A 15,618-nucleotide genomic window follows, 5' to 3' on the forward strand; every position below is an offset into this window, starting at 1 on the left:
AATGCACAATTGCACAGCTCGCTGATAACTGGTCCATTGCACATGGTTACCAGTCACAATATAGGTCCTCACTGATCCTTCCTTCATTTACAGCAGCACTTTCAGAAGAGGAGAGAAAAACGAGAACATTTGGGAAGAAGTTTATTCTTGTTGGGATTATGGTCCCAAGAGGCACCAACCATCTTCTGGTACCTCGCAGAAGTGCTCATTCTTCACGCGCGAGTCTAGACAGCAAGCGTCAAAGGACTATTTCAGCATGAAAGCATCAAGCCCAATTCTATCACATCAGATATACACCCACCCACCAGCAGGGGTCACTGGATAGCAAATCAGGAATGGAATTCCAGGCCGATTTCCTCCCTCCCTTGCTCAGGGTAAATGATTGCACCCCAACTGCTAAGCGACATCAGGTAATTTAGCAAGGACTGGGAATCAAACCTGGGATCTACTGATCTATACAGGTCAATATTACACTAGACCATGTATCTCAACATAAACAGCTCAGCCACAGACCACAGGACCGTGCCATCTCCCTCGCCCTTTCTGCCTCTTCCTACACCCATCTACCATTACAAACTTTCCACGCACATATACACACACACACACACACACACAGTCCAATCATCTCAACTTCGACCTTCTATGTGGCCTATTTTCCAACTGGAATCCATTTGATCAACTCTAGCTCTTGAGGAGGGATTACAAGCCTTCAGCTACACGGTTACACATGCATCACTACCATGCTACTACTGCGCTTGAGTCACTCCTCACGCATCTGCCCCGGCACAGCACATTCCAAAACATCCAGTTTCTGCTTCAGTGCTTTCACCGGGGTCCACCTCACTGCCTCAAAGAATTGCCAGTTGAACCCCAGCCTCAGTGTTGACATCCGATACTGCATGTCTTCTGGCTGGAAGAACTGAATCCTCTCCAGAGAACACCACATCCTCTTCCCTCTTCCTTGTATGCCCAACCAAACGCGATGCAAATTCCCAGATATGCATACCTATTTATCACTTCCACCTCTTTTTCAAAATCTATTTTCTTTCCAGTCGCCCTCTGTGCTTTTCTTCATGCTACGGGTTTAATGTTCGCCTTTGGCTAGCAAATATAGAATCCTGGGTCTACAACTTTTACATCTGCCGCCCACCAAATTAACAATTAACCCATGTTATACCAGCCACAGAATTGCAGATTACAAAATAATTTCCCATTAATTTAAGAGTTCTCAACTCAGTGCCATAACCACCTTGATCGTTGAAACCGGACTCAACCCCAAAAATCTCCAATAGTCCTGCTGGTAAGTAGCAAGTAATGGAGGCTGGAGAGAAAAGTCAACTCCGAGAATCACCACATTGAAATCTATCCCAGCTAGGCCTTTGCTGGCATACGGGACCAAATTCAAACATCAAGATGCTGGGTCGAGTTTGCAGCATATATAAAAAAAAAATCACATTTTCATTTCTTTCACTCAACATTAGGACTAATCAATCATTTTCACAATACAAATCATGCTTTTGAGGTTGCAAGGGAAGTTAATGTTCCATGCACGTTCCAAAATAGCTTTAGAGCGGACTTTTTTGGGGTACAAGGGGCTCAGCAGGAAGTCATAGATGTCACAGGACTTTAAGGTGACACACCGAACACTGCAGCCCTCAGGCCAAAACGTAGCCAGAGCGCAGAGACTGAGGTTTAGCTATTATACTACATATTAGGCATTATTTCCCACTGCCGTGACAACAGTTTTTCGGCAGTACTGGGACAGACACTGGCAGAAAACTGATTTAGGAATCAGTGGAAGCGGACCCTCGCCCCTTTCTTTGCCAGTCAGATTTTCTAGAGTAATTTCCGCCGGCGGCCAGGAGTGCCTGTTCAAATATGGGTGGGCGCACTTAAATGAGGTGGCAACGAGTGATCCTGCGTGCGTCATTATTGGCAACACTGGATGCCTGGAATGCCAGCATTACTAAGGGAGGCAGAACACTGAGGCCTGTGTACAGGAAGGAAGTAGCACTCCCAAAATAATTAGTCCAATCGAGACAAGAAGAAAGACGGGAACATTTTCTTTCAAAATGATAAATCTCACTACTTGTTAGAAGTTTTAGATTTCTTCCATTCCACCGAAATTCATCAGTTTCACCCAAGATTACGAACTTGAAGAACTCAAGCGTTTAAGTAGTAACTGCAACATGTAGTCTCTTCCTGTCGTGAACTGGCGAGGTGCCCAAGGCAGGACATTTCAGTACTAGTTGGGTAATAGGACTCACTCACTGATGGCTCTTGTAATTCATGTCAACCCATCAGCTCTCTGCTGACTGTAGAGCACTGAAATAGCAAGTCTTTCTTTCTCTCCCCCTCCCGTCCCCCCCGCCCCAGGGGAAAGAAACACTTCAGCTGTTAAGCAAGATTACTCAAGTTAAAAAAAAGTCAAGGTGAAAGAGACATGTACCAAAATATTCAATACAGAAGTGCTGGATAGTAACCATGGAGATATGAAGGACAGCCATGCAGTATAGAGAATTCAGTGTGCGCCTTAAAAAAGAATCATCAATTTAGTCAAGCAAATTTCACACCCACATGTTCCAGCACCGCTGTACAGTGGTCGTTGTGTTTCGTGCTGTAGTTCCTTCTCCTCCAGTCTAGTACACCATTCTGTTCAGAGTGCTGTAAGCCCACACCGTCCCCTGGAGATTTTACACCAGAGGCACTGCAAGGGAGAGAGAAATATTGAGGAAAACAAAAATCACAACAGAATGATCGTTAAACATGACCTATAGGGGTGTCAGAGAGTGTGCGCCACTACAGACCTCCATCAACAATGAACTAAATTTAATTCAGTGCAATGGACAGTGGAAGTGTGCACCATGAATACTGAATTTAGCCGCAGTCCTCTTAAAAAGGTTAGACTTTTTATTAAGATGTTATCCTTCTCTATTCTCACCCTCATTTCTATTGAAATTACAAAATTATAAAATTATTTTAAAAAGCGTGCTGACCCCAAGAGAGCCAATTACTACTACTGGACGGTTGGAAAGAGCCAGCAAATCTTGCTAATTGGAAGTAAGCTTCACCCAGAGTTTAGCAGCAGTACTTAAACATGAAAAAAAAAGAGTAAATGCCAAAGATCAGAATTTTGGCATCATTTTTGCATTTGTTAAAGAATGGAGAAGCAAGAATGTAAATTTCCTTACATTTTCACTGAAAAGTTTGAACCAAAAAGTCCTTAAGGAAATTTAGAAAATCTATTCATAAAACTGAAGACAGATTTACTGCACTTTATAAATCCATCTTGTTTGAAATGGAGGGTGCGGTTGTATAAAGTTTAAAGTATACTATTTATACACAATTGGCAGACACACCTTGCAAAATATTCCACCAGTCCAGCAAATCCCTACTACAGGAAAAGTGTGCCAGAGTTAAACTCAATACAAGTAACTTAGTAAGGATAAAAAAAAACCGAATCAAAACCTTCAAAATGTTTCTCATATTCTTTTGAATTGCAAGCTAACTGAATGAGTTCAGCGCGAACCTGAACCATCCCGACAGGTCAGCATTAACAGAGGAGAAAACCTGACTTTACTAGACTTACCTGCAGCCTATCGTTTTCCCCATGTTTTTCTTATGATGAATCGCTTGCTGTTGCCCATCTAGAAAAATATCAAAAATTGTATTTAAAAATGATCTACCAAACTTTTCCCACCTTAAAGTAACTAATCCTGAAGGATCAATTTCGACCCCCCACCCCCCTGATTTGAAAGGATCCTCGTGACAAGTGTATTATCTGTAAGCTCTTTAATTTCAGTTTTCTAATCAAAAAGTAGGTAGCCTCGAACTGCATTTCATACTAGGCTACCCCTTGCACAACAAAAATGGTGCCTTGGAAGGACAGGAAGGACAGGACGAGAAATGACCGAAGCTCCTCCCAAACCCGCGACCTCTACCACCTAGAAGGACAAGGGCAGCAGGCGCAGGGGAACACCACCACCTCCACGTTCCCCTCCCAGTCACACACCATCCTGACTTGGGAATATATCGGCCGTTCCTTCATGGTCACTGAGTCAAAATCCTGGAACACCATCCCTAACAGCACTGTGGGAGCACCTTCACCACACGGACTGCAGCGGTTCAAGAAGGCAGCTCACCACCACCTTCTCAAGGGACAATTAGGGATGGCCAATAAATGCCGGCCTTGCCAGCAACACCCACATCCTGTGAACGAATAAAGTAGATACTGACTACATTGATGAGAGCAGAGACATGATGGACCACTGGAATGTTAACAATTTATGGTAAAAGGAACACTCGAGATGAAGCTTTACAATGCCGCATTTATTTCAAATTATAGACACGTATTGAATTTTTTTTAAAGCTTCAACTCACGAGTTGTGACGCAAGGATGTGGAGACACAACAGAATCACCATCATTTAAGACTACTCTGCTCTAGGCTCCACTTTTTTTTTTATATAAAAGAAAAGTAAATCTTATAGCCTCAGACTATTCCTTTAAAAATTCAATTTGAACTTAATGTTTTTTATGCAACAGCACCGCCAGCTGATCCAATTAAGCACCACATTAACCTCAACTGCATTAGCACACTGCTACTGGGCTAAAAACTTGCATTTAACTGGTTTGTTTGCCGACCCTGAAATTTCAAAACATTTACATTAACAGTGGCAGATTGGATATTTTTTTGGGGGGGAGGGGGGGGGCGGTGGCAAAAGAGAAGAGAAAGGAAGGAAAAAAAAGATACATGGTCAGTTTACTTCTCTCGTCTTCACCCTAGTTCCAAGGGCCTGAAACCCAGAACTGGAAAGACTCGTAAAAAGTGGTAAGAATAGTTTATTTTTTTCTAAAACAGAAACAAGTACTAGTTAACTGAAAATAGGCAGTGCTCTTTTCATGTCAAAGGCCCCACAATCCAATTAGAGAATAGTAGCCAACTTTGCTGTGTTTCTTGCCCACATTATTCACTGCGGACATAGTTATTGCCATCATCGTTCGTAACAGAAACACCCCAAGTCAGGCAATGCTTTCCTCAACAGAACACCTCGAATGAACTATAAAGTGCTCGAGCATAGACAACACTACTGATATAGATTTCCCAATTCATGATCAGGGCAAGGGTTAAAAACACTCAGAGCATAGTATGTAAAACCAGGTACCTTCTTCCTGGCTGGAAGCCTCAGAACTGTCTTCTTTGAATTGTTCTGCAGACTTGGACAACTTTAACGCTGGCTGCAAGTTAGCTGCAGAAGAAATCAGATGCAATTTAAAACAGTGTTTGTGATACTCCAGTGAAACAACAGTAAAGCCCTTTGTTAAGTCAAGCTAATTACAGGCTCTCACACACACACACAACTGTAAAAAAAAAAAGTCTCCCCCTTCTGCAATGAAAAAGTTTCTAGACGTTTCTCTCCCATGTCCACTCCTGCACCTATTTTTTATGTTTCTATGTCAGTTTTCTCCTTTAGAGCTCCAAATGCCTTGGACACCCTTCAGTCGCTCACTCTGCTTTTCTTCGAGGCTAGAACATTCGTCTACCCTGACCTCAGTCCACGTGCTGTTGAAACCTTCATCCATGTTCAGTTCACCGGCAGACCTGACTAATTCCGATGCTCTCCTGTAACCCAAACGTCAGGCTCATCGAAAACTCTGCCGCTTGTAATCTGACACGCATCATCCCACTGATCCACTAACCATCCCAAGTCCTCACCGACCTATGTTGGCTTCCAGTCCTCCAAAGCAACGTTAAAATTCTCAATTTTGTGTTTAAACCCCTCCACCGCCTTGCTCCTCTCATCTTTCTAATCTCCTTCCGCACTACAACCCCAAACTCTCCATTCCTGACCCCAGCCTCAGACACCCGCTCGCTCTTCATCACTGGCAGCCTTACATTAATCAACTTAGGCCCCCGTTCTCTGGAATTCCCTCCCTCAATCTCTCCACCTCTCTAACTCCTCCAAGAATCTCCTTGCAGCCCAACTCTTCAACCAGGTTATTGGTCACCCACTCCCCACATATCTCTTCCTTTAGCTTGGCATCTATTTTTTCTTTATGCCTCAGTGAAGTGTCTTAGGACATTTTTCATTTCTACAGCGCATTTCATGACCTCAGGATGTCTCAAAGCATTTCACAGCGAATAAAGTACTTTTGAAGTGTAATCACTGTTGTAATGCAGGAAACGCGGCAGCCAATTTGAGCACAGCAAGCTCCCACAAACAGCAGTGTGATAATGACCAGATCATCTGTTTTAGTGATGCCGACTGAGGGATAAATATTGGCCAGGACACCGGGGATAACTCTCTCCCCCTCTTACCACCCACCCCCCTCGAGATAGTGCCATCAGAGCACAGATGGGGGCCTCGGTTTAACGTCTCATCCGAAAGATTGCAGATAGTACAGTACTCCCTCAGCACTGCACTGGGAGTGTCATCTTAGAGTTTTGTGCTCAAGTCTCTGGAGTGGGACTTGAACCCACAACCTTGTGACTCAAGAGGCAAAAATGTTACCCAGTCACAGCCAACACAAATTAATGTTTTGGCTGTAAACTATTTCTCACCCAAACTGAAAGAGAAGCATACATTTTAGGAAGGCTGGAAAAATAATAACATGAAACAGGTACTCTGATTAAAGAGTTGAAGACAGTCATGTAACAGTTTTCTATTAAGCAACTTGATGATCATTGGTGCATTACCTCCCCCCATGTGATTGGAGTGTCTGCCGTCACCCCTTCCTCCTGACCGTACTAACATGCTTCCTTATCTTTTAGTTTTCAGTTCTGATGAAGAGCTACACCCAGAATGCTGACGCAGTTTCTCTTTACACATGCCGATTGGCTTGCGTGTTTCGAGCATTCCGTTTTAGAATTCCAGTTTTCAATCTCAACTCGCTGAGTCAATGAGAACCCAAGATTTATTTTTTAAAAAACGAGATGGAATCGTATTTTACAACGTTCCTACATGGAAACAGATGAAGCATGCACACACTGTTTATTTCATTCATGGATTTCATCAATCCTGCATAATGTTGGTTACTTACTGTAGTCAGGTGACGTCCCATAGAATAATTCACGAACATGTTCACTTTTTAAGAAAGCTCGAGACGGAGACAGAAAAAGTTGCCTAATGGACAAAGACAAGAGATAACCATAAGAAAGACTTGCATTTATATAGCGCCTTTCACAGCCTCAGAATGTTGCAAAGCACTTTACAGCCAAAGTAGTACTTTTTTTGAAGTGGAGTCACTATTGTAATGGGAAACGTGACAGTTTATTTGTGCACAGCAAGCTCCCGCAAACAGCAATGTGATAATGAGCAGATAATGCTGCACAAAGGGGGCAGAGGGAAGCGACCAGTTAGCTGCCCAAGGATCAGTGCTCAGACCATTGCTACTCACATTGTACATTATTAATTTGGAAGTGGGAAGAGAGACAAAACTGTCAATGTTTGATCATGACATGAAGGGGTCGATGGTGGGTAGGAGGGCTGCAAACAAGAGCAGGCTCACCGTGCACGGATTCTTGGAAAGATTGAGCAGCTGACCCAGGAAACGGAACATTACATTGAGTGTTGTCATTTGAAAAGTAACGAGACTATGAAATAAATAAAAATGCTAGTATACAGGGTACAGTACAGGAAAAAGATCTGGTGGTCAGATCATCAAACCACCTGGACAATATGCGGCAAAGACAATTTATAATCTTGGGTCATACAGTGCATTGAGGAGAGCATTAATCACAGAATGTATGCCTACATAAGGCATTGATTTATCCCCATCTGGAGTAATGTGCGCAGTTCTGGTTGCCATAATTACAGCAAGGACATCATGGCAGGAAAAAGGTGCAGCAATGGCTACTCATCTAAACCCTGGCACCAGCTATAGGAGCTGAATGTGTTTACATTAGGAAGTGTAAGAGATGGGGTCTTATTCAAGGTATTTAACATGCTCAACTGCATTGACAAGTTGACCCCTGAAACTGTTTACCATAACCCCCACCCAGAGAACAAGGGGGAAAGAAATGAAGTTCAGAAGAGGACGGGTGAATGACAGAACAGATGGAACTATTTCACACAAATCAACAATTCACATTTAAAATGATGTCCCAGGACAGCAATCAGAGCCAATAACATCAGTAACTTTAAGTGGATGTTGGACAGGCATTTGGCAAGAAAATCAATTGAGATAGATATTGAATTCTGGGACCAGCTAGATGACTTTTCCAGCCCTGTACATTCCTATGGTTACACTATTAACTCATCTTTGTGTGAATCCGACATTATTACATTTGCCGCATTTTCAATTGGTCCTATACACTAGGAGGAAACTTGCTATGGCCAACTGCTTTTCCAGCAGGTTTATGGAGTAGCATTTAAAGATTCGGGCCTTTTAGCACAGAATAACAAGCACCAGAACATTTGTTTATAACCATTACACTAGTGATAACCAGTAAGCAGAGAAAAAAAAGTCTTGCATTTATATAGCGCCTTTCACGACCTTAGGATGTCCCAAGGCGTTTTACAGCCAATGAAGTACCTTTGAAGTGTAGTCACTGTTGTAATGTAGGAATCGCGGCAGGCAATTTGCACACAGTAAGCTCCCACAAACAGCAATGTGATAATGACCAGATAATCTATTTTAGTGATGTTGATTGAGGGATAAATATTGGCCAGGACACCGGGGATAACGCCCCTGCTCCTCTTCGAAATAGTGCCATGGGATCTTTTATGCCCACCTGACAAACCGAGGCCCCGTCTGCTCTAAGAACATAAGAAATAATAGGAGTAGGCCATTTGGCCCCTCGAGCTGCTCCACTATTCAGTAAGATCATGGCTGATCTGATCTTGGGCTCAGCTCCACTTTCCTGCCCACTCCCCATAACCTTTTACTCTCTTATCGCTCAAAAATCTGTCTATATCCGCCTTAAATATATTCAATGACTCAGCCTCCACGGCTCTCTGGGGTAGAGAATTCCATAGATTTACCACCCTCAGAAGAAATTTCTCCTCATCTCAGTCTTAAATAGGCGGCCCCTTATTCCAAGACGATGTCCCCTCGGTTTAGTTTCCCCGATGAGTGGAAATATCCTCTCTGCATCCACCTTATTGAGCCCCCTCATTATCTTATCTGTTTTGACAAGATCACCTCTCATTCTTCTGAACTCCAATGAGTATAGGCCCTAACTACTCAACTTTTCTTCATAAGTCAACCCCTTCATCTCAGGAATCAACCTAGTGAACCTTCTCTGAACTACCTCCAATGCAAGTATATCCCTCCTTAAATAAGGAGATCAAAACTGTAAGCAGTACTCCAGGAGTGGCCTCACCAATACCCTATACAGTTGTAGCAGGACGTCTCTGCTTTTATACTCTATCCCCCTTGCAATAAAGGCCAACATTCCATTTGCCTTCTTGATCACTTGCTGTACCTGTGTACTAACTTTTTCTGTTCATGCACAAGGACCTCCAGGTCCCTCAGTACTGCAGCATTTTGTAATTTTTCTCCATTTAAATAATTAGCTTTTTTATTTTTTCTGCCAAAGTGGATAACCTCATATGTTCCCACATTATACTCCATCTGCCAAATTTTTGCCCACTCACTTAGCCTATTTGCAGATTGCTTGTGTCCTCTTCACAACTTGCTTTCCCATCCATCTTTTTATCATCAGCAAACTTGTCTACATTACAATTGGTCCCTTCATCGAAATCATTAATATAGATTGTAAATAGTTGAGGCACCAGCACCGATCCCAGTGGCAGCCCACTAGTACTGTTTGCCAACCGGAAAATGACCCATTTATCCCAACTCTCTGTTTTCTGTTAGTTAGTCAATCCCTCTATCCATGCTAATATATTACCCCCAACCCCGTGAACTTTTATCTTGTGCAGTAACCTTTTAAATGGCATCTTATCGAATGCCTTCTGGAAATCCAAATAGACCTTATCCACCCTGCTCGTTACATCCTCAAAAGAACACCAGCAATTTGTCAAACATGATTTCCCTTTCATAAAACCATTCTGCTTGACTGAGTTATGTTTTTTTTTAAAAAGAACAGCTCATCCGAAAGACAGCACCTCAGTCAGTGCCGCACTCCCTCAGCACTGCACTCGGAGTGCCAGCCTAGATTTTTGTGCTCAGGTCTCTGGAGTGGGACTTGAACCCACAACCTTCTGACTCAGAGGCAAGAGTGCTGCCCACTGAACCACGGCTGGTAGTGGAACTCATTCTATAGAATGCCGTCTTACCACACATTGTTTTACACAGCCGAAAAAAAGCTAAAGGTATAACTTTGCCCTCTTCAGTTTTTCCATTGTGCATCTTTAAATGCTTTCAGGCAGCCAACGGTTAATAAAATTTGAGAAACCATTTGCATCTGAAATGTAAATTGTGAAAACAGCTTTAATCCTTTCCCTCCTAAAAAAGGAGCTCATTTTCTCTCTCCCCCAAGGTTACAGCTCTTGCCATATCTTGCTAAATTAGGGAAGGCTGTCACATAGCTCAGCATGAAGAAGTAGTTTGCAAGCACACCATAGCACAGCTCACATTTTCCACTTGTGAAAGCACAGCCATCTATTTGTAGTTGCCTTTTTATTGGTTTGCTGAATGGTATTTTGGCCGTGTACTAGACAGAGATTCCTTTACTAATATGCTGGCAATAGCTCTATGCGGGACTGTAGAGTTCAGCAAGGATGGTGCAATTTGGTCGCAGCTCCTATTGGGCTGATAAATTTAAGCAGTCCTAAACTGGATAGTTGATGAAACACTTATTTATTCTCCTTTGGGGAAACCGGAGGGGTCCATGATAGATCAACATTCCAGAGGCTCGAATGCTCCTTGTATCGAAGAAAGGGAACCCATAGAAAGAGACTCGTCTCTTTGGCAAAGTACCTTGCACATCAACCCGCTCGGAAAGGAAGCCAAGTCACCTGGGGAAGAATTTCAGGCCAAGTACGGAATATGGGGCAGCCGATGAGAGAAACAAAGAAGGGGGTCAAAATGGGCATCATTAATTTTAACACATGCCATTGAAAAGTAGCAACAAGTAAAATTGTAACATCATGTGAAGGGCCGCTGCTGAAAGTGAATTCTGGAAAGGTTGATGCCAACCTTCAGAATGAAGTACAAGGAAAAGCAAACAGACAAATCTAGACAGGCTTAATAAGTATGTAAGAGCAGAAAAATGAGGCTCAAGATAGGAGAGAAATAGCAGATTAACAAGGGCAAGAAAGCAATGCAAAATCTAGATAAAGGAAGGGGATTGGGGGGGGGGGGGGAGGGAAAGAAAGAGAATAGAAATAGAATTCCAAAAAGAAAAGTACGAATATATGAACAATGACGGACAGTAAAGACCCTCTGGTCAATCGACCCTTCCCACACAATTGCGATAGCTTGTGCATCACAATATATACATCTCAGCTGTCAGCTGTGGCTCAGTGGTTGCACACTCGCTTCTAAGTCAGAAGGTTGTGGGTTCAAATCCCACTTCAGGCCCTGGAGCACAAAAATCTAGGCGCTGTCGAAGGTGCCGTCTTTCGGATGAGACATTAAACCTAGATTCTGTCTGCTCTCTCAAGTGGACATAAAAGATTGCATGACACTATTTCAAAGAAGAGCAGGGAAATTCTGTCCTGGCCAATATTTATCCTTCAATCAACTAACAAAAAAAAAGATTATCTGGTCATTATCACATTGCTGTTTGTGGGAGCTTGCTGTGCGCAAATTGGCTGCCCCGTTTCCTACATTACAACAATGACGACAGTCCAAAAGTATATATTTGGCTGCAAAGTACTTTGAGACGTCCGGTGGTCGTGAAAGACACTATATAAATCCAAATCTTTCTTGTTTCTCGCCACCCCACCCCAATGCAATCTTCTGGGAGGCGCGAAAAAATATTTTTAGAAACCCAGGTCAATTTGGCCAGGGGGAATCTGGGAAATTCCTCTCTGGCCCATCTAGGCGAGCGAAACTAGTTCAGGAGATCACACTGGCCCTGAATTCCCTGCAGTACCTACCTTCTGTAAGAGGTGATCTCTGCTCTAGCCAGAAGCAGATCCAGCTCTCGCTTAAAGGAATTCTCTACTCTGGGAAAAGAACCACCTCCTGACATCTAACCTAGATCTGGCCTTATACAACTTAAATTTGTGATCCTTAGCCCTCCCTAACCTATTTAATTGGAACAAATCAACTGGAACACAATCTATTCCTTTCATTATTTTATAAACGTCAATCAGATCACCTCCTCCAGTCTCCCAGCCCCCACCTCCAACCCCCCGCCCCAAGTCTACACTTCTCTGAAGTGTATTCCTAACTCTTTTAGTCTATCTTTAGCCTTCGGCCGCCTGAGGAAAAGATTGGTCGAAGATATAGAAACATAGAAAATAGGTGCAGGAGTAGGCCATTCGGCCCTTCGAGCCTGCACCGCCATTCAACAAGATCATGGCTGCTCATTCCCTCAAGACCCATTTCCTGCTTTCGCTCCATGGCCCTTGATCCCCTTAGCCGTAAGAACATAATAATTAGGAACAGGAGTAGGCCATCCAACCCATTGAGCCTGCTCCGCCATTCAACAAGATCATGGCTGATCTGGCCGTGGACTCAGCTCCACTTACCCACCCGCTCCCCGTAACCCTTAATTCCCTTATTGGTTAAAAATCTATCTATCTGTGATTTGAATACATTCAATGAGCTAGCCTCAACTGCTTCCTTGGGCAGAGAATTCCACAGATTCACAACCCTCTGGGAGAAGAAATTCCTTCTCAACTCGGTTTTAAATTGGCTCCCCCGTATTTTGAGGCTATGCCCCCGAATTCTAGTCTCCCCGACCAGTGGAAACAACCTCTCTGCCTCTATCTTGTCTATCCCTTTCATTATTTTAAATGTTTCTATAAGATCACCCCTCATCCTTCTGAACTCCAACGAGTAAAGACCCAGTCTGCTCAATCTATCATCATAAGGTAACCCCCTCATCTCCGGAATCAGCCTTGTGAATCGTCCCTGTACCCCCTCCAAAGCTAGTATATCCTTCCTTAAGCAAGGTGACCAAAACTGCACGCAGTACTCCAGGTGCGGCCTCACCAATACCCTGTAAAGTTGCAGCAGGACCTCCCTGCTTTTGTACTCCATCCCTCTCGCAATGAAGGCCAACATTCCATTCGCCTTCCTGATTACCTGCTGCACCTGCAAACTAACTTTTTGGGATTCATGCTCAAGGACCCCCCAGATCCCTCTGCACCGCAGCATGTTGTAATTTCTCCCCATTCAAATAATATTCCCTTTTACTGTTTCCCCCACCCCACCCCCCACCCAAGGTGGATGACCTCACATTTTCCGACATTGTATTCCATCTGCCAAACCTTAGCCCATTCGCTTAACCTATCTAAATCTCTTTGCAGCCTGTGACCTCTACACAACCCGCTTTCCCACTAATCTTTGTGTCATCTGCACTCTGTCCCCTCTTCCAGGTAATCTATGTATATTGTAAACAGTTGTGGTCCCAGCATCGATCACTGTGGCACACCACTGACCACCAATTTCCAACCTGAAAAGGACCCATTTATCCCGACTCTCTGCTTTCTGTTAGCCAGCCAATTCTCGATCCATGCTAATACATTTCCTCTGACTCCGCGTACCTTTATCTTCTGCAGTAACCTTTTGTGTGGCACTTTATCGAATGCCTTTTGGAAATCTAAATACACCACATCCATCGGTACACCTCTATCCACCATGCTCGTTATATCCTCAAAGAATTCCAGTAAATTAGTTAAAACATGATTTCCCCTTCATGAATCCATGTTGCGTCTGCTTGATTGCACTATTCCTATCTAGATGTCCCGCTATTTCTTCCTTAATGATAGCTTCAAGCATTTTCCCCACTACAGATGTTAAACTAACCGGCTTATAGGTACCTGCCTTTTGTCTGCCCCCCTTTTTTTTTTATAAATAGAGGCATTACATTAGTTGCTTTCCAATCCGATGGTACCTCCCCAGAGTCCAGAGAATTTTGGTAGATTATAACGAAGGCATCTGCTCTAACTTCCACCATCTCTTTTAATACCCTGGGATGCATTTCATCAGGACCAGGGGACTTGTCTACCTTGAGTTCCATTAGCCTGTCCAGCACTACTCCCCCTAGTGATAGTGATTGTCTCAAGGTCCTCCCTTCCCACATTCCCGTGACCAGCAATTTTTAGCATGGTTTTTGTGTCTTCCACTGTGAAGACTGAAGCAAAATAATTGTTTAAGGTCTCAGCCATTTCCACATTTCCCATTATTAAATCCCCCTTCTCATCTTCTAAGGGACCAACATTTAACTTTAGTCACTCTTTTACGTTTTATATATCTGTAAAAGCTTTTACTATCTGTTTTTATGTTTTGCGCAAGTTTACTTTCGTAATCTATCTTTCCTTTCTTTATTACTTTCTTAGTCATTCTTTGCTGTCGTTTAAAATTTTCCCAATCTTCTAGTTTCTCACTAACCTTGGCCACCTTATATGCATTGGTTTTTAATTTGATACTCTCCTTTATTTCCTTGGTTATCCACGGATGTTTGGGAGGGCAAACAGGAAATTAGGGGTGCATGCAATAAAGGTGCAGCAGTTATAATGGGCGACTTTAATATGCACATAGATTGGGCTAACCAAACTGGAAGCAATACGGTGGAGGAGGATTTCCTGGAGTGCATAAGGGATGGTTTTTTAGACCAATATGTCGAGGAACCAACTAGGGGGGAGGCCATCTTAGACTGGGTGTTATGTAATGAGAGAGGATTAATTAGCAATCTCGTTGTGCGAGGCCCCTTTGGGAAGAGTGACCATAATATGGTGGAATTCTGCATTAGGATGGAGAATGAAACAGTTAATTCAGAGACCATGGTCCAGAACTTAAAGAAGGCTAACTTTGAAGGTATGAGGCGTGAATTGGCTGGGATGGATTGGCGAATGATACTTAAGGGGTTGACTGTGGATGGGCAATGGCAGACATTTAGAGACCGCATGGATGAACTACAACAATTGTACATTCCTGTCTGGCATAAAAATAAAAAAAGGAAGGTGGCTCAACCGTGGCTATCAAGGGAAATCAGGGATAGTATTAAAGCCAAGGAAGTGGCATACAAATTGGCCAGAAATAGCAGCGAACCTGGGGACTGGGAGAAATTTAGAACTCAGCAGAGGAGGACAAAAGGGTTTGATTAGGACAGGGAAAATGGAGTATGAGAAGAAGCTTGCAGGGAACATTAAGACGGATTGCAAAACTTTCTATAGATATGTAAAGAGAAAAAGGTTAGTAAAGACAAACGTAGGTCCCCTGCAGTCAGAATCAGGGGAAGTCATAACGGGGAACAAAGAAATGGCGGACCAATTGAACAAGTACTTTGGTTCGGTATTCACGAAGGAGGACACAAACAACCTTCCGGTTATAAAAGGGGTCGGGGGGTCTAGTAAGGAGGAGGAACTGAGGGAAATCCTTATTAGCCGGGAAATTGTGTTGGGGAAATTGATGGGATTGAAGGCCGATAAATCCCCAGGGCCTGATGGACTGCATCCCAGAGTACTTAAGGAGGTGGCCTTGGAAATAGTGGATGCATTGACAGTCATTTTCCAACATTCCATTGACTCTGGATC

At 43.3% G+C, this 15,618-nt stretch overlaps 1 protein-coding gene across 4 annotated transcripts in view; it reads right to left on the minus strand.

The window, feature by feature from the left end:
- Positions 1–15,618, minus strand: part of zcchc2 (zinc finger, CCHC domain containing 2) — a 71,586-nt gene that overhangs the window by 18,321 nt on the left and 37,647 nt on the right. For all 4 annotated transcript variants that reach the window (XR_011593295.1, XM_070880337.1, XM_070880335.1 and 1 more), the window contains exons 6-9: positions 7,040–7,122; positions 5,164–5,247; positions 3,590–3,647; positions 2,578–2,707 (exon numbers count right to left, since the gene is read on the minus strand). Coding sequence is in view for 3 of the 4 variants with exons in the window: in XM_070880337.1 (XP_070736438.1) it covers positions 2,578–2,707; positions 3,590–3,647; positions 5,164–5,247; positions 7,040–7,122 (355 nt within the window). In the remaining variant the exon portion in view is untranslated. The remainder of the gene's footprint in view (positions 1–2,577; positions 2,708–3,589; positions 3,648–5,163; positions 5,248–7,039; positions 7,123–15,618) is intronic.

This window comes from Pristiophorus japonicus, chromosome 5 (assembly GCF_044704955.1).
Source record: "Pristiophorus japonicus isolate sPriJap1 chromosome 5, sPriJap1.hap1, whole genome shotgun sequence".
NCBI classification, from domain to species: domain Eukaryota; kingdom Metazoa; phylum Chordata; class Chondrichthyes; family Pristiophoridae; genus Pristiophorus; species Pristiophorus japonicus.